This window comes from Cercospora beticola, chromosome 3 (genome assembly GCF_033473495.1).
Source record: "Cercospora beticola chromosome 3, complete sequence".
NCBI lineage: Eukaryota > Fungi > Ascomycota > Dothideomycetes > Mycosphaerellales > Mycosphaerellaceae > Cercospora > Cercospora beticola.
In genome coordinates this window covers 2,193,238-2,212,969 of record NC_088937.1, presented here as the reverse complement: position 1 = coordinate 2,212,969, position 19,732 = coordinate 2,193,238, and the positions used below count along the sequence as shown (strand labels likewise).

The following is a 19,732-nucleotide window of genomic DNA, read 5'->3' as shown; positions in this document are numbered from 1 at the left end:
AGCCCTTCTGAAAGTGGGCAGCTGGAGCACGACCCTCCTACTGATTGACATCGCACAGGATTCAGCATGCTAATTTCACTGACCTCCCCTCGGTAGTGCCGAAGACCCATCGGTTGGACCATTCAACGCAAGCTGCACCAACTGTCGGAAGTTTGGTGTTCCAAAACCAGTGACCGCGTCCCAACCTTGCTGCGCTGGGAAGCCGGCAGTATTACAGCCAGAACTGCTGCCGCTGACAATATCGGTGAGGCCTTGATAGCCGACAGAATAGATCCAAGGATTCAAGAACCCGAGCGGTGGCTTTCCAGCCGCGATTAAAGCGTCGTTGACCAGAGCAATGACTCCAGCGAAGGTGGGTGCAGAAGCAGATGTGCCACCGATAGTGCTGAGCTCCCCATTGAATACAACAGCATCATGATCTCCATGCGCGGCAACATCTGGGTAGCCTCTCCCGGTTGGATTATAAGCACCACCGTACTGCGACCCCAGGCTCTGGATGTAAGCCTGGGTAGTGCTTTTCTGGTATTCTGGCGCGTCAAAATAGTAGCTGAAGCCACCGCCCGAAGCGAAGCGACTCACGGCGACTTCTGGGTTAAAGCCCGACGTTGCACCGACTCCAGTGACCCATGGACAGCTTGCTGGGAAGACGGCCACAAATTTGTCGCCACTGCCATCGTTGGCGATACATTGGCCATCTTTGCCGACTCCATCGTCTCCCGTACTGACGATCAGTGATACACCTCGAGCCGAGAGCTGTGCGAACCCGCTGCAGACACGCTCGGCATATGATCTGGGAACTGTCATCTCTTCATCTCCGTATGAAGTACTGATGACTTGTGGGACTTGATCAAGGGCAAGCATGTAATCCAGCCACTCAAGATATGGCTCGTTGGTGTTGTCCGGAGTGGCAGCGCTCGGCTGGAAAGGCGGGCTGCCACCAGTGTGATATGCAGTCAACGGAATTGGATAAGCGATACTTGCAATATTGCCCGCATCCAGATTTGCCTCCTGATTAGTTGATTCCGCAATCTTCTGCGGGCTGATGTTCTGATCGACGTCGCCGTTGGCAATAGAGACGATGTTGACTTCATTTCCTATGTTAGAAGCATCTGGTCGGAATGTTTGCATAAACTGTGAGATGTCGCTTCGAATCACAGTCTGGTTCAGATAATTTGTTGTCGCGACCGTCTGCTGATTGGGTGCTTGAGGGATGTAGTCGATGGTTCCATAGAGCGTTCGGCGACACTGTGGTGTGACATACTCTGTTTCAAGTCAGCTCAAATTCGCCTATCAACCACAGGTCAACATACGGTCTTGACAAACTTGGGAGACATCAATAGTACCGCCAACGTTGCCGCCTTGAGGGGGCTGGAACCCGCCTTGACTGGGCTGTCCGTTCTGCTGAGGCTGCGATTGTCCAAACTGCGGCACTTGTGCTCCTTGCACCGGCGGCGGCTGGCCATTGATGTTTGACTCATAAGACTGCCCATACTGCCCATCAGCTGTACCTGCGAAGGCCTGTGGGTAGACCTGCTGTCCTTCAGATTTCCACCAAGCGGCATCGTGCCAAGCATTGTTGTCAGAAACCAAATGCTGTTTTGGATGGAAGAATGAGTTCGTAGGTTGAACAATCTCAACAGAATCAAGAAGGAATTCGGGAAGTGACCACTCAGGTGCACGGTTGATCTCCGTGCCATCCTCGTGTTTGAAGGTCGAATAGGTAGTGTTCAGGAGAGTCTCCGCCTTGCCGATAGGGATTGCGCAGTGGATCATCGTCTTGGACTTGTTTGGAACATAGTTCGTAATGCCGTGTTCTTCCAGCCACGATTTCACCAAGTCCATAGACTCTTTCGGTGGCGCCACGATTTCGTCAATTTCTTCTTGGCTCAGGTGCTTGCCATAACGTTCGTGTGTGGGATCCGATATTTGCATCAAGTGCTGCTCGATCGCACCAGGATTCTGTTGGACAAGTCCGATCTTCAGATTGAGAGTGTCACGCTTGGAAGCAGGTCCAAGTTTCCTCCATGATCTCGGCACCACGTGGCGTTCCTTTAGCACGTATGTTGTAGAACGTTTCTGCGACGGCAATGCTCCAGTGATACTGATGAAGCCAAGAGTGGCGACAAATTGAGAGAACAACATCCTGCTACATGTCAGTGAGAAGATCCAGTCGTAGGGAATCGTCGATATGTGACAATGTGCTCGTACCTAGATGTGGACGCGGCCGCGTGTAGTAGGTGCTATCAGTGGCCTGGCTGATCTCGGCCGTAGTAGACTCCCACTGAGTGCTGCTCCACCGCTTGTGCAGAAGGAGGAAAATGAAAGTTGAACAAAAGGTCCAACGATGATCAATGAGTCAAAGATGTGCTAACAGTCCATGATCTCTTTGCTGTTTGAATTATGATACCAATGATTGCGCCCGAAATGGCAAAAGAGTGTGCCGAATGATGCTGCAGAAGTGTAATCCAGACAGAAGGTAAGGTATGGAATGGGAAGTCGATGATGGCGTGGTGAGGAGAGTGGTCGTTCCTGTCGTTTCATTTGGACACGCTCAGAGCCTCGGCAGGCATGTCCCACGTTGGAATCTATAATGAACATGTTTGACTTCGCAACTTCCATGGATGAAGAAAGTATACCGGATCAATGCATATTTGGACCTTTTCTCAAAGCTCACGCAAACGCCTTCAGTCGTGGTGAAGCGAGACAGACTGGCGTGTTCGCAACATGTTCGCCATGCTTCCGAAAGTACGATATCGTGTTGAGCGTTGTGCTTCTGCGACGAGTCAGTCAAAGTACCAGCAGATGAGGATGACTGTTGTTCGAGGCCACCCTTGACCAAACCTGGTCTTGGCAGAGCCAGAATAGTTTTGTGCCTGAGTTAATGGCGAGTTGGCTTTTGACAGCCATGCCGTCCGGCTTCTCCGCGCCACGTGCGTGCTCTGAGAAGAGTCGAGGCACGAGTAAATGCAGCGATCATGGGATTGTCCCAAATTACACAATCTTGGCTTCATCAGTTCTTCTCGTGTTCAGTCGGAATCTGCTTTATGCCAAGACATCTACCTCTGCGAGGTGAGGTGAGACAATGTGGCCTGTCTACACAAGAGTGCTCCCAATGTTTGAGTCTCGGTCATTATTTTTTTGGATCTTACGGCATACAGTATGTGCATCTCATCTCACTTTTTCTTCTTGTCCTTTCCACTCTTCGCATTGGTCGCTGGAGAGCCGCCTAGGATTGCATCGAAGGTTTTCGATGCGTCGACCGAGTGCACTGGCGTCCGTGGTCTTTCGGACACTGCAGGACTCGGGTAACTGCCATCAGGCGTGACTCCAGCCGGCAGCGGAAGTGCCTCTAAGCCGAGGCCAAGAGTTGATAGCCTCTTGCTGCCGCGACTGCTCGTCTGGCTATTCGGACGAAGCAGATCATTTCCAGATGGTGGTGCTGGTAGGCCCTGAGCATCATGCTGCGCCGTACTGTTCGTCTGTTCGTGCAATGCGGCGCTCAGGATTGGATTCGCTGCGCACCATCGCTCCGCCATGACCCAACAGTGACTTCTCTTGTATATGCCCTCCACACCATGATCAATCAGGTCCGAAGGAAGGGAAACCACACCTCCGCCAGCGCCCACTGAAAACCACGTTCTGCTCCCAACACGCCCACCTGCAGCATTCGGATCCGCCCATGGCACGCCAGATCGAGGCGGTTCGCACAAGAAATACTCCACGCCTTTCGTCCACTTCAAACTTGGCGCGTCACATGCTAACATTGGCAAAGCTTGCAACACTGTGTACATGAAGATCCACTGTCCAATGCGAAGATCTTCGAGCTCAGAAGCCGTGCAGCCATGCGCCGCTCTCTTCTCCATCTCACGGAATGCGTCCACAAATGGCGTGACAAGTGCATCGTCGTTCCAGCTCGCTCGGAGAATTTGGTGAATCTCATCATCCTTGAGCTTCTTCAGTAATGCTTTGGCGTCTTTCTTGGAATCGGCGCCGAAATCTTTCCTCGAGCTTCGCAGTGTAGGGAGTTTTGGAAGATCAAAAGGAATCGGTGGCTTTACGGGTGGTGTTGAGCGGTCGTATTCTGACAGCACTGCCCTCAGTCCACGAATCACAGCCTCATCCCGCGAGTCATCCATATTGATACCGTCGATGGTCCTCGAAGTCAGGCTGTTGCGGTCTACAAGCAAGTCGTACATGGAAGACAAGTCATGATAGACATCTCGAAGTACCAGGCGATTGAGACCAGATGTCTCGAGAGTATTCTTCTTGCTGCTTGCCTTTGGAGGCCAGTCGCCATAACGCTGCTTCAGGAGACCAAGCATGAACTTTCGCATCCCCAAAAAGTGCTCTTTCCAAGCGTCGAAGCGTACACCTTCTTTCCGTTCGATGGACGTCTTTGAGGCCATGATGCCGGAGAACAGGAAAGGAAAGTCGAAATCGGTCATGATAAGGCGGATAGCTGCCAAACGTTTGTCGAGATCCATCGCCGCACGCGTCAGTCGATTTTGCGTGATAGGACTGATCATGTTGAACTTCGGACTTTTGAGGGCCAGCAGATCCTGATGCTTTCCAGCGGCGTGTGTGAAAGCCTCGTTGTACAGGGATACGTTCTTCATACGCTCACCGAGGACAAGCCCTTCGATGGTCTTCTCGCGACTCGATCGGCAGTCTCCAAGTCCTAGTTCCTCAACGTACGCATCGAAGCTAGAGTTCGCTACCTCTCCGTATGTCGATCCATCCACATTCGTGAATTGGTAGGACTTTAAGATACCTGCGATGGTCATGAAAATTCCAAAGAATGAGCTTCGCCTCTCGGTCGCAACCAAAGATTGTCCGGAAAGGAAGGCAAAGAAGTTGCGATAATCGATCAGAGTCTGCACGTCTTCTGTGCTTGCCTTCCCTGTGCCGGGCTGAGTTGTGTCATCCGTACTCAGCTTGATAGGTAGGTACAGATGGCTTTCCTGAGGCTCTGAGAAATTGGAGTAACCACCTCGAGAGTCGCGTGAAGACGTCGAGCTCGAACCATGCACCGTGCCGCCTACTGGCTTTCGCGTGACGCCCGTAGGAGATGTCAGCGAGTCGGCGGGCGGCGCGTGCGGAGCATGCTCTTCCAGCTGCATGGCCCTTCTATCGCCATTTACCACACTTTGGCTACTATAGATGTCGCCAAATGCGAGCTTGGTAAGCATTGGCGAAGAAGCGAAAATTTGTGAATCCACCTTCAACGATGCTCCTTTGCCCGAGGTGCGCGGGTAGAAATATACGAAGCAGTTGCCTTCGTCATTGTTCCAGAGCTCTGGAAGAGGCTGCGCGTTTATTAGAGACTCGACATCGTACGGAATCTTTTGAGGATGTCCCGAGATCCATGCTATAGGACCCTTCGATGCCTCATTTTTGTCATCCTTCTTATTCCACCAGTGCTTGCTCTTTTTCTTGTCATCTATCGGCGACTGCCCAGGCAGTTGTATTATTGGTGTAGCAGGTCTGCTCGGGTTCAGGCCTCCGGGTGTGCCCGGTCTCGAATTGGCTGAATTCGACCTCGAATGTGAGCCTGCATTCAAGGGCGGCGGTGGCATGAGATCGCGATCTGTGCCCATGGCCGCAAAGTCATCCTGTAGACTCTGCAAGCTGGGGAGCGTAGGAGGGGCGGCATTGTCGGCTGTCAAAAATGCCCCAGAGGGCTTTCGAGAGTGTTCGTTTTGTGGCACCTGCTTCGACAGCTTGCTGGGCGATTTCGATCGGTTCGCATTGGGAGGAGATGTTCGTCGCGGCGATGTACTCGAGCTCGGTGCCGTGTTCTTCTTGTCCTCAGACTGGAAGGAGTTGGTGAAGATGGCGGAAAGTCTTCGCGCCATGGTGAGGAGGGTGATGGGATATACTTGAGATTTCTAGGTTGTGCATAGGTATTCGATTTCGAGGAATATTGTATCACGCCCAAACAACAAAAACAGGCAAACAAGCAAGAGAGGTGAATGGGATCAGGTGGACAACATGAAAGTGGGCAGTACCCGAGAACACGCACATGTGAGGCAGGTGTCATGCTAAAGTGCCTTAGCTACTTACGCAATAGGCCAACACGCAGGGGCGGAGTCGCGAGGCAGATCCTGGTCACAGCCAGCCCTGGCGGTTGCTATGCTAAGACTCGCGCGGATCAGGATCAAGGCACCCGGTGGGCGGGCGAAAATGAGGGAGCCACCGAGGATCACGTCGTGGGCTATTGGCAATGGAAACGCCTTGTCTGTGTGGCTGAGAGCGCGAGCTGCGCTGGGGCTGCAGACGCTGCGAGAAAGTGGGCGGCGGAGGATGACGTCGTAAATAGAAATGCGCCGCGCAAAACGATCACTTGCCACGCACTCCGCCGGCTCCAACGTGAGACTACCGGTCTTGTGCGGTGCGTCTCGCCGAACCGTTTCACATCCTCCTGGAGTCGACCGCGAAGTCTGCAGCTCCTTCCGTTGCTCGCAAGGCTGAGGAGTCACGTTCGGCAGCAAGCAGTGGACAGGTAGGACGAGAAGGACTTCCTCCGAGCACGTCAATGCCCAGAAACGATCTTCTCCGCCTCGTTCGGAATCTATTCTGGTCAAACTCAACAGCCGCCGCCGCTATCGAGCCCCGAGCGAACTCTGCGCTAAAGATGTCGTCTGCGAAAGAAGCTATCAATCTGTTGAGAGTGAGAGTAGCACCGGTCATCTCATCACATTCAGCCTCTGACTCTGACAGGGCTGGCCTTCAACCGACTTGCTGCCTGCCAAGCTGATACAGGAAGCTGCTCATCATGCCCTGTCTGACCAGTCCGTTGTGATTCCTGGGCTTCTCTATGGGCCTGACGAGGGCTACAAGCCATGCCGTGAAGCCGTTGCGAAATGGCTCACGGACTTCTATGAGCCCGTCCGACCCATCGACTTCGAGCGCATCACTATCACAGGCGGCGCATCGCAGAACATGAGCGTAGCGCTTGGTGTGTATACAGATCCTGAGTATACACGCAATGTCTGGATCGTGACGCCTGGATACATGCTCATCTTCCGCATGTTTGAAGACGCTGGCTTCGGCGAAAAGCTGAGAGCAGTCCCAGAGGATGAAGAGGGCATAGACATCGAGTATCTGCGGCGAGAGATCCGCAAGAGCGAGGATCATGCACAGAACACAGGAAACACAGCCCCCCGTTACAAGCCCGATCGGAAGAGAGCCAAGGTTTTCCGACATTTGATCTATACTGTGCCGTCGTTCTCCAATCCTTCGTCGAGGACAATGACTCTGCGCAGGAGGCGTGAACTCGTGAAACTCGCACGAGAGTTTGATGCTTTGATCGTTTGTGACGACGTCTACGACTTTCTACAGTGGCCCGTTGGTGAAACGGAGACGACACTGAAGAAAGCCCACCTTCCTCGGATCGTGGACATTGATCGCGAGCTGGATGGTGGCGCTGAACGTGAGGGTGCTGATGGCTTTGGTAACGTTATGAGCAACGGAACATGGTCCAAACTCGCGGGTCCTGGTCTACGATCAGGTTGGGCAGAGGCGACACCGAAGTTCGCATATGGTCTTGGTCAAGCGTAAGTGCAACATCTCTCCTTGTCCCGTGCGAAGGTACAGTATCCTAGCTGCGCAGCACATTTGTCTTTGTTTTTATGTTTACTTTGGGATATCATTACCACGCTAGCTACCCGATCGTCGTGTTTCGTTCTGCAGTGTTAGCACATGGCTGATATCTTGCAGCGGTTGCCAGCGATCTGGTGGCTCTCCTTCGCACCTAACATCAACATACCTCACACGCCTCCTACAGACTGGCCAAATCCAGAACCACATCAAGACAGTGTTATGCCCAGCCTACGGGACCCGCTACAGGACCTTGATCACTGCTGTACGCCAACACTTACAGCCTCTCGGTTTCACAATTCCACAGCCAGATCGCGAGGTCGCTGGCGGATATTTCCTTTGGCTCGGACTACCGAAGGGACTACGTGGCACGGAATTGGCGACAAGGTTGCAGGCAGAGGAAAACCTGATCGTGGCACCTGGCAAAATTTTCGAAGTTCCTGGTGACGAGGAGGCAGTGCCTTGCGATAGCAGTATACGACTCTGCTTTGCTTGGGAAGCGGAAGAGAAAATTCGCAGCGGCGTGGAAAGAATTGCTGCCACGACCAAACTTCTGTTAGCCGCAAAAGAAGATGGGGCAGATGGATTCGTGGTGGTTGAGAAGGATACTGCAGACATGCTTCAGACTTTTCGATGATTGAATGCGTCGCATGAGGAGACAGAGCATCTAGATCGTGGTGTCGCTACCCATTCCTGCTGGATCCCACGACTTCCAGATGGCGTTTGTAGACAGACCATGCGCGTGCATTAGCACAATGGCTGGTATCACCATAGCACAGCGAAATCGTGAATGAATCCCAGCCAGTCCCAGATTGACGGAGGCTGTCGTAGACCACCGAGACCACGCTCCCAGCGGCGTAGGTTCTTTTGCTCTGTTGTGTTCCGACAGCCATGCTGGGAGACGCCGTTGTTTGGCATGACGTGCCGGTGTTGGACCCAGAGTTCGTCGAGGCGGTTGGCGGGTAGCCGAAGGGCAGGGAACCACGGTCCATCACTTGCTTTACGAACCTCCCGGGCAACAGGGCGTCCAGAATGGTCTTTGACGCGATTCCGGAGTCGCACGTGCGAGACGACGAGTGACAGCCGCTGGCTGCATGGCGAAATGAGGAGCAGTACAGATGCAGCTGTTGCGAGCGTGGCCAGGATCGACCAGTCGCATCCCGCCAGACGGCCAACCGCATTTTCAGTATCATGTCCACGACAACCCAGACCTGGTGCTGCTCTGCTATGAATCGTTACCAGCTGCACATGGCCAATAGGGAATGCAGTCCTCTGATTCACGAGACATTGCACGTGTCACCGGCGGGTGGAGAGAGATGTACTTCGGGGACAGGCCGTTCGTATAGGTACCTACGCGTTGTGTCTGCTGTGCACCGTCTGTCCGGTGTGCTACAACAATATATGACAGGTCATGCGCGAGTAGAAGTCTTGAGGTGGGTTGTGTCCCAGCTAGCGTTCTGGTCGTGTTGTACCTTCTGCGATCGTGCGTGTGGCAAACGCGGAAGGAGATCTAGACTTGCCAAACGTTTGTTCCTCGTACCTGTTTCATGTTCGTAGATGCTGGGACTCTTCAACGGTCGTTTCTGGCGCGTGGTTGTACGGTGCCCCCGCGTTTGCGACCCTTCCGGGAGGCAAGGAAGACCATGTTTGTGAGAGGGATCTGCGTTGATGCCGCACGCGCTGCTCCTCGGCAGAGAGCGACGGAAATGAAGAACCGCAGCGATGAAGCTTCTGCTTGCCAGATAGAAGGCATATGATGTGCACCAGTGACGATGAACAAAAGGTCAGAGGACGGGAGAGAAATAGGCCCTGTTTGGGGCCTTGACAGACGGACCTATCAGATGGCCAGCTGCCAAGGTCGCGTGCAGGGCTGATGCACGCTAACCCATAGAACTTTGGTCAAGTCGACGTCCGACGTCGTCTGTCGAACATTCTGCTGTCGGAGGTACAGTGTGCGCGTGAAGCCCCTTGACGACTGCAGTCCAAACACCGTGTTTTGTGGTGGATGCGAGATGTCTGGGCGGCTGCCGTTCGGCGCGGCCTGGGTCTCACAGCGCCGTTTGAACATGGCTAGGCTGGCTGCATTCCATCGCTGGCAGTGATGGTGGGTGTCCACGAGGCTGAGAAGAATGATCGCTGGGAATGGAGCTGTCCCACCTCTTCTGTCACATAGGTGGGGGATGGCGGCGAAGATGGAAGTTATAAGAGTCGCGTAGGCGCGGGCAGAAGCAAACGGCAAGAAGACTCCAACTCGCGACGTGCATGCGCAGGAGAAGCATCTGAAACGACACAGGCGCGCTGGTCACTGGCCCAGTAGCGAAAAGAGGGATCATTGGTGTGAAACTCACGGAGTTGCCAGACTAGTGTGTAAGTCATCGCCTACCCGCATTGTTCAGTGCGTATGCAGCAGCGGCCCTCGATCAAAAGACCAGAGGTCTGCTCTGCCTCGCATCCTTCACCGGCACTTCACCTCCCCTCAACATTCGCGAAGCGTCTCTCCCTATTGTCCGCTGTTCTATTGTTGTTCCAAGACACTCATTCACAGCGTGCGCAACGCGTCGCTGCCCTTCTTCCATTGTGCGCGCTTTCCTGATATAACTTTCAGTCTACCACTTTACAACTCGACCCAAGAGTTTTCTCGCACACACCAAAAACAGCCCACTCTTTTCAACAACCACAATCACTGATCCGTGCCGGCCACCGATCTTCCACCACAAACACCACTTGCTCTTGACAGCAAAGATGTTTTCGCCACGCAGCCTTGCGCTGCTCGCAACCGCACTCTCAGGATTGCTTTCATTCTCACCCGCCGCTCAAGTCGCCGCCGCGCCCGCTGCACAAGCCGACAGCGCCGCAACAGCCGCCAGCAGCTACTGGCTGGGTACCATCTCGCGTGAAGGCGGAACTGTTTGGGGCAACAACGACACCGACTACAAGATCTTCCGCAATGTCAAGGACTTCGGAGCCAAGGGCGACGGTGTTACTGACGATACTGAAGCCATCAACACCGCCATCTCCAGCGGCAAGCGCTGTGGCCAGGACTGTGAATCCTCAACTATCCTGCCAGCGATTGTTTACCTGCCACCCGGTGTTTACAAAGTCAGCAAGCCGATCATCATGTACTACTACACTCAATTGATTGGCGATGCGGTCGAGAAGCCCACCATCCAATCCACACCCGACTTCGCAGGTATGGCAGTTCTCGACAGCGACCCGTACGACGACACTGGCAAGAATTGGTTTATCAACCAGAACAACTTCTTCCGACAGGTTCGCAACCTCAAGCTCGACCTCACCCAAACGAAAGCGGGAACTGGTATCCACTGGCAGGTCGCCCAGGCTACATCACTTCAGAACATTGATTTTATCATGACGGAGAGTGCCGATAGCGAGCAGCAAGGCATTTTCATGGACAACGGCTCGGGAGGCTGGTTTAGTGACCTCACTTTCACTGGTGGCAAATTTGGCGCTTTCCTCGGCAGTCAGCAGTTTACATCTCGAAACCTCGTGTTCAAGAACGTGAGAACCGCAATCTACATGAACTGGAACTGGGGCTGGACGCTTTCCAACGTCTCTATCTCTGGTAGCACCGTTGGCATCGACATGTCCGTTTCCCCTGCTAATCAGAGCGTTGGTTCGGTGCTGCTGAGCGACAGCGTTATCGAGAACACGGAGTACGGCGTCAATTCCTCCTTCTCGCTGACCAACAATGTCCCACTTACTGGCGGTTCTCTGGTTCTGGACAATGTTGACATGTCTGGCGTCAAGCAGGCCGCCGTCTGGTCCAGTAAAGACCAGAAGTCGATTTTGGCACCTGGCAAGATCTCAAGCTGGGTTCAAGGCACAAGTCACGTCAATGCTGCCAGCGGAAACCGCACCCAGAGCTCTACATCAACCTTGAAGAAGTCAGCGCTACTCGTCGACTCTGAGGGAAAGGTCTACGGCAGAAGCAAGCCTCAGTATGAGAACGTCCCCGCTTCCAACTTCAAGTCTGCCAAGGCTGCTGGTTGCAAGGGCGACGGCGAAGCCGACGACACCCAGTGCATCAGAGACTTGTTCGGATCTGTTGCGAGCGATCCAAACGCCATTGCTTACTTTGATCACGGCGCCTACCTCATCAAGGACACAATCACGCTTCCCAGCTCAATCAAAATCACCGGAGAGATCTGGCCGCTCCTTGTTGCAGACGGCGAATCCTTCAACGACGCTGAGAACCCTAAACCCGTCTTTCAGGTCGGCGCTCGTAACGGCGATGGTAAGGGCGAGGTTGAGATCACCGAGCTCATGTTTGAGACCAAGGGCGCTGCTCCGGGAGCTATCATGATTGAGTGGAATTTGAACTCCGACCCGCTTAAATCAGGCATGTGGGACAGTCATGTCCGCATTGGCGGCTCCTACGGCACTCAGCTGTCCGAAGGCGAATGTCCAGGCTGGCCAACAACCGAACCCACCGACAAGTGTCAAGGCGTTTTCCTCATGTTCCACGCTCGACCAGAGTCAGGCGGCCTCTACCTTGAAAACACATGGTTTTGGGTTGCTGATCACGACTTGGAGGTGAAGAACCAGACTCAAATCTCTATTTACAGCGCTCGCGGAACATTGATCCAGTCGCAAGGACCGGCATGGCTGTGGGGCAGTGCCTCCGAACATTCAGTGATCTACAATTATCAGATCGATGGCGCAAAGGCTGTGTTTGGAGGTTTCATGCAAACCGAAACTCCTTACTTCCAACCGAACCCGGAGGCCACGGAGCCATTCTCGGTGAACACAGAATACCACGACCCAGACTTCTCCAACTGCAATGCGACAGGATCTCCTGATGTCCCATGCGCAGATGCTTGGGGTCTCATTGTGAAGGACACTGAGAGCTTGCTTGTCTATGCTGTGGGAATGTACTCATTCTTCAACAACTATCAGCAAGCATGCGTTCCGCTTCACAATTGCCAGGAAAACATGATCAAGATCCAAAATTCAACGGTAGACATGTACACCGTCACCACGAAGGCCGCCATAAACATGATTCTTGACGATTCCATTCAAGGCGCCGTCCTTGCTGCGCCCAACCGCAACATTTTCGGAGACACAATCGCCTACTACCACTCGGGCTCTTCTTAGGGAGATGCGCCCGAGCCAGATGGTGCGAGCAGTGTTTCCTCGAGCGGATACCCAATTAGCGATGTGACCACAGCTCGCAGTAGCAGTACTGTGAGCAGCATCGCCACTCTCGTCGCGAACAGTGCTGCCAGTATCACCGCCGGTGTCACTGCCATTGCTCATACCGGAGGAGCGCCGGACATTGTCACAGTCGTCTTCACCGCGACTAAGACCGCGACAGTCGCCGCCACTCCTGTTACCTCACCCGCCTGCTAGGCAGGTTGGTGGTCTTCACTTTCGACGTACACATTAAGATAGAGAGTCTCTGGTCGACTTCTCTTGCAGAAGCGCAGAGTGTGACAGCCACGACAGACATGATTATACCCAGCGCCAAAGTCTGGCTGCGGATGACCGGAGTTGGTCCGGGCAAGGGAGTCAAGGCGTTTTGTTTTGTTTGGCGGTTCCCGCCTGTTTTCAGGATGATTCATGAGATGCTACTCACTGTAGCTAGATGAAATGTGACATTGAAAAGTTCCCCAAATTTCCTCGCATTTCCAGCCTCTTCTTTCCACTCGTTGCAGATACGTGAATGTCAAGTCGCCCAGTATCTGCTAATACTCCTAACTTAGTGAAATGATAGATAGCTTCATTTTCATCCCACCGGTGCACATAGGTTCCATGACCTGCTTTGGTTGCTGACTAAGATTGGCTTCGCTACGTCAGAACGACAGAGCTCTACTCCATGTAGCATCGTGGACCACGCTTCTAACCAGCGTTACCATGTTGACTGCGTCACGCGAAGCATCATACGTCTGTGCGAGATGCCTTGCGCGCCAGAGTAAGCATGCGCGCCGTCAGTATGCCACAAGCGCATCGCTCCCACCAGCTCCACCACCGTCCGGCGCAGCTAAACTTACTACCCGCCGCCTCATATCCCTCCACGGCGCCGAAACACCCAAGTTCCTTCAAGGCATAATCACGAACAATGTGCGGCCAGAATCGACGTCGGGCTTCTATGCGGCTTTCCTGACAGCGCAAGGCAAAGTGCTGCATGACACTTTTGTCTACCCTACCGTTGGGAGCGAATGGCACAAGCAGCAGGGTGGAGCAGAAGATGATGCTGGGTATTTGCTGGAGGTGGATGCAGATCAGGCAGATATCTTGATGAAGCATTTGAAGAGGCACAAGCTGCGAAGCAAGTTCAAGCTCAGATTGCTGGACGAAGGCGAGCTGGACGTGTGGAGTTTGTGGAAAGAGGAGGACAGATGGACGGCGCATGGTACGGCTTCGGCGCAACAGACGGCTGGCATCGTTGGAATGTCAGATCCACGAGCGCCGGGCATGGGACAGAGACTGATTCTGCCCGAAAAGAAGAAGGACGAGGCGCTGCAAGATTTGGAGGAGACGACTCTGGATGCGTACACGATTCGAAGATATCTGAGAGGCGTGCCTGAAGGACAGATGGAAATGCCCAGAGACGAAGTCCTTCCTATGAATTGTAATATTGACATAATGAACGGCATCGACTTCAAGAAGGGCTGCTACGTTGGCCAGGAATTGACGATTCGGACACATCATACTGGAGTTGTGAGAAGGAGGATACTGCCGATCACATTGTATGAAACCGGCGCTGGAGTTTCGGAGAAGCCTGATTACAACCCGGCTGCGACGATCAACGCGAGCGATTTCATCGGCGCGGACATCAAGAAGGATGACAAGCGGAAACGAAGCACTGGAAAGATTATCGCTGGGATAGGCAATGTTGGCCTCGGCATGTGCAGACTGGAACAGATGACAGATCTCAAAATCACAGCTGAGCCTAGTCCGTTCTCGCCAGAGGAAAAGTTTGTGGCGCAAGCAGGAGACGGGGCCGAAGTGAGTGTCAAGGCATTCGTGCCGGACTGGGTGCGAGGGAGCATACGAGAGCCAAAGCAACAGAAGCGTGTGGAATAAAAGCGATTCTTCGCGACTCTGCACTGATGAATGAGGAAATGTGAAACGCGTGGTAGGATCATATGCGGCTTCCACAGAGTACTCTGGTTATACGAGCTTTGCATTTGAAGAAAGTCTTCTCATTGGAAGCCTAGAATACATGTAGCATTATAATGTCACGAACTTACACATTAGAATTCATGCAAAATAGCTCGCTAGCATATTCGAAACAATCGAATGCCTTTGTCTTCTCTGTGCGTAGCACGAGACCTACGCAAGTATATGCTATTCATTAGAGGGGCAACATAATTGATTAGATGTTATCGGTTTAGGGTTCAAGCCGCTTCTAGCTTAGCTCTTTCCATTACTTGTAATTTAACGCATCACCTAAGCCACTCACTTCTACTACACACCCAACGGTGACAAGTTGCAAACGCTTTTAGTTACGCGCCTGTCTCTCGACTCCTCATTCAGACCAAGCAAGAGGCCTCATTCGTCTAACATAAGTTCGCAGCCTTGTATGCAAGCACTGAAGGTGAGTCGGACGGCCTGTGCTCCTGCTTCGCGTCGGTGTCGCGACTGCAGGCAGCGCGCACTTTAGCTTCTCCGATCCCACGAAGCAGCCAGCATAAACCACAAAACCTTGACAAGTACTGATTCGGTCGCAGCGGTTTATCGTATTCGCTGCAGCAGGCGCTGCCTGGCCTCGGCATGAGTAGCTGACCCTCGTCTTCCTTCCTTTCCCTTCGACATGGAGGACGACCCGCAAGATGTGTCCATGTCAGATGGCGAAGTAATCCGCTCGACTGAGACGCATGGGTCATTACTTGCGCAAAGTGGCGGCGATTTTACTGGCAAGCAAGCCATTGGAAGCTTCCACGCCGAGGAGCCATTACTACGACCTCCACATGCCGACACTTTGCTGAAGGGCAAGGGAATACGCCGTGGATCTAATGCCTTCGACCATCAGCTCTTCGCTCGGAAGGATGGTCCTAAGCCGGCCAAGTTCGAACAGCTGCCATATGGCACATTGCAGACGGGTCTTGTTTACGATGTACGAATGAGATTTCATGTTGAGGCGGAGCCATCTGAGGATGACTTACATCCCGAAGATCCGAGGCGCATTCATGCCATCTTCGAGGCGTTCGTTAATGCCGGACTTGCATGGCGAGATGGAGACTCAGGCCCTGCGAACGATTACTACATGGGCCGAATCGATGCGCGCATGGTAACGCGCGACGAAGTGTGTCTCGTGCACACTAGAAACCACTGGAATTGGGTCCAATCGCTCAGTGTTATGAGCTCGGCAGACCTAAAAGACGAACTTCAGCATCCACCGCATGGGAACGACTCAATATATCTATCCAACAGTACGCCATACTGCGCTGCTCTCAGTGCTGGAGGTGCAATCGAGGCCTGTCGTGCCATCATACTTGGCAAGGTGAAGAACGTCTTTGCTGTCATCAGACCCCCTGGGCATCACGCTGAGCGTGAAGATGCCAAGGGCTTCTGCTTTTATGACAACGTCAGTATTGCTACCAAGGCCTGTCAAAAGGAGTTTGGAGATCAGTGTCGCAAGGTTCTCATTCTGGACTGGGACGTGCATCACGGCAACGGAATCCAGCAAGCCAACTACGACGACCCAAACGTGCTCTATATCTCCCTACATGTGCACAAGAGAGGTAATTTCTATCCTGAGCACAGCTATCGAGATAATCGTGTAGCATACGGTGACCACCTTCACTGCGGGGAAGGGGCTGGTCTGGGAAAGAATGTAAACATTCCATGGTCAAGGCAGGGCATGGGTGATGCAGACTATCTCTACGCTTTCCAGCAGGTCGTCATGCCAATCGCCACCGAGTTCAATCCCGATCTTGTTATCATCGCGGCCGGGTTCGATGCTGCGGAGGGCGACATGCTGGGTGGTTGCAAAGTCACACCAGCCGGATATGCGCATATGACACATATGCTCATGTCTTTGGCAGATGGCAAGCTCGCTGTATGTCTCGAGGGTGGCTACAACTTGGAATCCATCGCAAGATCAGCGACAGCCGTTGCACGTACCCTTATGGGAGAGCCACCGGACAGGCTTGAGAATACCGTGGCTACAGTGTCCGGCATCGATGATGTTAAGCTTGTCGCCCGACAACAGAGCAGATTCTGGACATGCCTGTATCCGAAGGACATGTCACATCGTCTCAAGGGCCTACTTCGTGGCGAACGCATGCACAATGTAGTCCGCGGATGGCAAGCGAAGACTATGTGGGACGAATACGAGATGACGCCCCTGTTCGTGCACCGCGAACAACTGGCCAAAGAGTTCGAGGACCAAGTTCTTGCTACGTAAGCTTGTTGTTTCTATTTGAAACGGTTGATGAAGATCTAACGAAGGAGCAACAGGCCCAACTATAGCACAGCACAGGCTTTGTTTGTTGTGCTACATGATCCGCCTGAAGTTCTGGCATCACCAGATCCAAGGACGGGCAAGATCGAGCTTCACAACACATGGCTGGTAAGCAAGCCCAAGAACCTGAGCTGCAGTAGCAGACAGACAGCTGACGTGATCAAAGACTGATATTGTAAAGACCTACGTCGACACCGCGTTCAAAGAAGGCCTCGCTGTAATTGATGTCAACTTGCCCAAATACGTGGTTGACTACGACGAAGATTCGCAAGAGCACCAGCCCAATGAGAGCATTGACTACCGCATCAAGGAAGCGTCACAGTTGCTCAAATACCTATGGGACAACTACGTCGAGCTCAGCGAATGCACCCACGTGTACCTTATGGGCACGAACACCGGCCATGGCGCGATCATCAATCTCCTCAAGAACAATCAAGAGACGTTCTTGAAGAAGTACAACGATCGCGAAGAAGACAACAAACTGTTGAAGGTCATCTCGTTCGTTGAGGACGTCCCGCTTATGTCGTGTAAGTCGCTCGTCAACGGAGACGAGGAATTGGCCCATTGGTATCACCGAAACTCCCTGGTTTTTGTCGGCAGCGAGCATGCGTATTTTGCAAGCGACTTTGCACGCAAACCTAAGCGGCGATTTGGCCAGGTCGTCAAGAGCGATTCCAATACCATCACCGAAATGTTGCTGCAACACAAGGATGCGGTTTTTGATATTCTTCTTGAAGATGCCGAGGAGTGGAGAAGCGCTCAGCATGAGAACGGAGCAGATGAGATGGATGCTGTGCCTTCACCGCTTGCGAGCCCGAGGAAATTGCCTTCGGTGGCATTGTCTCCGACCAACACTGCAGCGGTGCCAGTCTTCTCGCGGCCGGTGGTGGAAAATGGGAACGGAAGTCCGCGCAGACTGCCGCAATAGGATGCGGTCGTTCGCAGCATTGAAACTTCTGAGCCAGTTGGAGTGGGTCGACAAGGCTTTTCATGGGAATGGCGAGAAGAGCGCGGATGAGATGGGAATTACGGGCACGACCACAAAGTGGAGGTAGAATGTCAACGACACGGTGTGACATTCGATCGTCGCTGCCGCTAGTTGCTGTACTATATACCCTTCAGAGGCTTGACGATGAACATTAACAACGAGAAAGCAATTGGTCACACCCGCTCCTGGTCATCATGCTTCAGCACGTGGTCGCTGATTTGAGAAGTGAATTAGATGTTCAAACTGATCATGATTCATTACTGCATATAACATTGCACATTGCAATGTTTCATTTCCTTGACATGCGATCTGCCAAAGGCGATGGCATTTTTTTTTTGTTTGGCTACCCGATACCCATTTCCTCCTCTTCGACCCTCATATTATTCCTCCCACCCCATTACTCAATATCCACCTTCTTGATCTCGACATACCCAGCATCAAGCTTGGGTACTTCCACTCTCAAGATACCATCCTCCAGCCTGGCCGTAATGCCATCGACATCAACCTGAGCTGGATTCGCTCTGCTGCCAAGTCGCACCTTGCGTTCGAAGGCACCGACCTTTCTCTCATCGAGAGCAAGCGTCTTCAACAACTCCTCATCGCCAGGTCGATACACGACGCCTGCAATGCTGAGCTCTGATTTCTCAGTATCCCAGTTGACTCCGACGTCTTCTTTCTTTGCACCGGGAAGAGAGATGTGGACGACGAAGGATTCGGACGTGTCGAATACGTCAACTTCGGGGGTGAAGTCTTCGGATTTGGTATCTTTGTTGTTGTTGTTCTCGTTCTGTGCGCCGAAGAGTTGTTCCTGGAATAGTTCTGCGATCTGGCCAAAGGGACCGAAACCTCCGTATGGATGGAAGTGACCTCGTCGACCGAAGCCCCTTGGACCTCCGCGACCACGGCCGCAGCGTCCGCCACGCGCTCCTGGGCCGTGGTGTTCGTGTCCGTGTTGTGGTCGGCCTTCGGTTTCGGTATCAGAGAACGGTGGTGGTGGACCTCGTGGTTCAGATGGGCCGGCCTCGCCTTCTTCGTTCTCAGCCTGTGGAGGTGGAGGTGGGGGTCCGCGGTGATGGTGTGGAGGTGGACCGTGTCGTCCACGATGAGGGAGCTGTCCCCATGGGAAGCCCGCCCAGCCTTGAGCCCATGGATTGGGTTGTTCGTGTTCGTTGTCGGAGGAGTCCGCGGGGCGGTTGATTCCTTGCTGCTCAAGTCCGGCGACAAAGTCCCAGAAGGGACCGGTTTGGTTGTAGTAGCGTACTGAAGGCATGTTGATTGTGGTGATAATGAAAGGAGACACTTGGGGGTAAGAACAATCACAGTCTTATAGAAAACATCAATACATCAGGACCACCTACCCGAGAGGCGAGCTCACAGGCAGCCGGATAGCAACGCAGAGCATTCGTCAGCCACATAGATGTGAGTAATGTTGGATCTGGAAGCGGAGAGAAAGGAGGAGAACGCCATAGTACGTGGGAGAACCATGTGGTTCAGCAGGTAAACAGCTGCCGCGTGTGCTTGCAAGTAGCTTGTGACGTTGCTGATAGGTCGTGGTTGGTGTACGTAGACTGGGCTGCCTACCGGATGCAGCAGTGTGTAGCCACAGTGGCGAAAGTAGGAACGGATTTCGTGATCTTCTGTCTTGCTTCTCGGCCGAGCTCTTTCTCCGAGCGATTCGATAGTGTATAGTGTATCCTATCCTTCAAGTTATTGGT

General features: G+C 53.1%; 7 protein-coding genes across 7 annotated transcripts; 4 read left to right on the top strand and 3 right to left on the bottom strand.

Moving 5' to 3' along the window:
• Positions 1–75: 75 nt before the first annotated feature.
• On the bottom strand, positions 76–2,142 carry RHO25_004842 (uncharacterized protein; the record flags this gene model as incomplete). Its single annotated transcript, XM_023595754.2, has 2 exons — positions 76–1,262; positions 1,311–2,142. 2 exons carry the CDS (start codon positions 2,140–2,142, stop codon positions 76–78), a joined length of 2,019 nt encoding a protein of 672 aa, XP_023458011.1.
• A 1,031-nt stretch (positions 2,143–3,173) lies between these two features.
• On the bottom strand, positions 3,174–5,855 carry RHO25_004841 (uncharacterized protein; the record flags this gene model as incomplete). Its single annotated transcript, XM_023595753.2, has 1 exon — positions 3,174–5,855. One exon carries the CDS (start codon positions 5,853–5,855, stop codon positions 3,174–3,176), a length of 2,682 nt encoding a protein of 893 aa, XP_023457976.1.
• A 680-nt stretch (positions 5,856–6,535) lies between these two features.
• On the top strand, positions 6,536–8,236 carry RHO25_004840 (uncharacterized protein; the record flags this gene model as incomplete). The annotated part of the gene is made up of 3 exons (XM_023595752.2): positions 6,536–6,670; positions 6,721–7,556; positions 7,720–8,236. 3 exons carry the CDS (start codon positions 6,536–6,538, stop codon positions 8,234–8,236), a joined length of 1,488 nt encoding a protein of 495 aa, XP_023457977.1.
• Positions 8,237–10,341: 2,105 nt separating this feature from the next.
• Positions 10,342–12,714, top strand: RHO25_004839 (uncharacterized protein; the record flags this gene model as incomplete). Its single annotated transcript, XM_023595751.2, has 1 exon — positions 10,342–12,714. One exon carries the CDS (start codon positions 10,342–10,344, stop codon positions 12,712–12,714), a length of 2,373 nt encoding a protein of 790 aa, XP_023458006.1.
• Positions 12,715–13,473: 759 nt separating this feature from the next.
• RHO25_004838 (uncharacterized protein) lies at positions 13,474–14,646 on the top strand (the record flags this gene model as incomplete). The annotated part of the gene is made up of 1 exon (XM_023595750.2): positions 13,474–14,646. The coding sequence occupies one exon, from the start codon at positions 13,474–13,476 to the stop codon at positions 14,644–14,646; it is 1,173 nt and encodes a 390-aa protein (XP_023458007.1).
• A 730-nt stretch (positions 14,647–15,376) lies between these two features.
• On the top strand, positions 15,377–17,957 carry RHO25_004837 (uncharacterized protein; the record flags this gene model as incomplete). The annotated part of the gene is made up of 3 exons (XM_023595749.2): positions 15,377–16,968; positions 17,026–17,137; positions 17,196–17,957. The coding sequence occupies 3 exons, from the start codon at positions 15,377–15,379 to the stop codon at positions 17,955–17,957; spliced, it is 2,466 nt and encodes an 821-aa protein (XP_023457964.1).
• A 457-nt stretch (positions 17,958–18,414) lies between these two features.
• On the bottom strand, positions 18,415–19,287 carry RHO25_004836 (uncharacterized protein; the record flags this gene model as incomplete). Its single annotated transcript, XM_023595748.2, has 1 exon — positions 18,415–19,287. The coding sequence occupies one exon, from the start codon at positions 19,285–19,287 to the stop codon at positions 18,415–18,417; it is 873 nt and encodes a 290-aa protein (XP_023457968.1).
• Between the last annotated feature and the right edge of the window lie 445 nt (positions 19,288–19,732).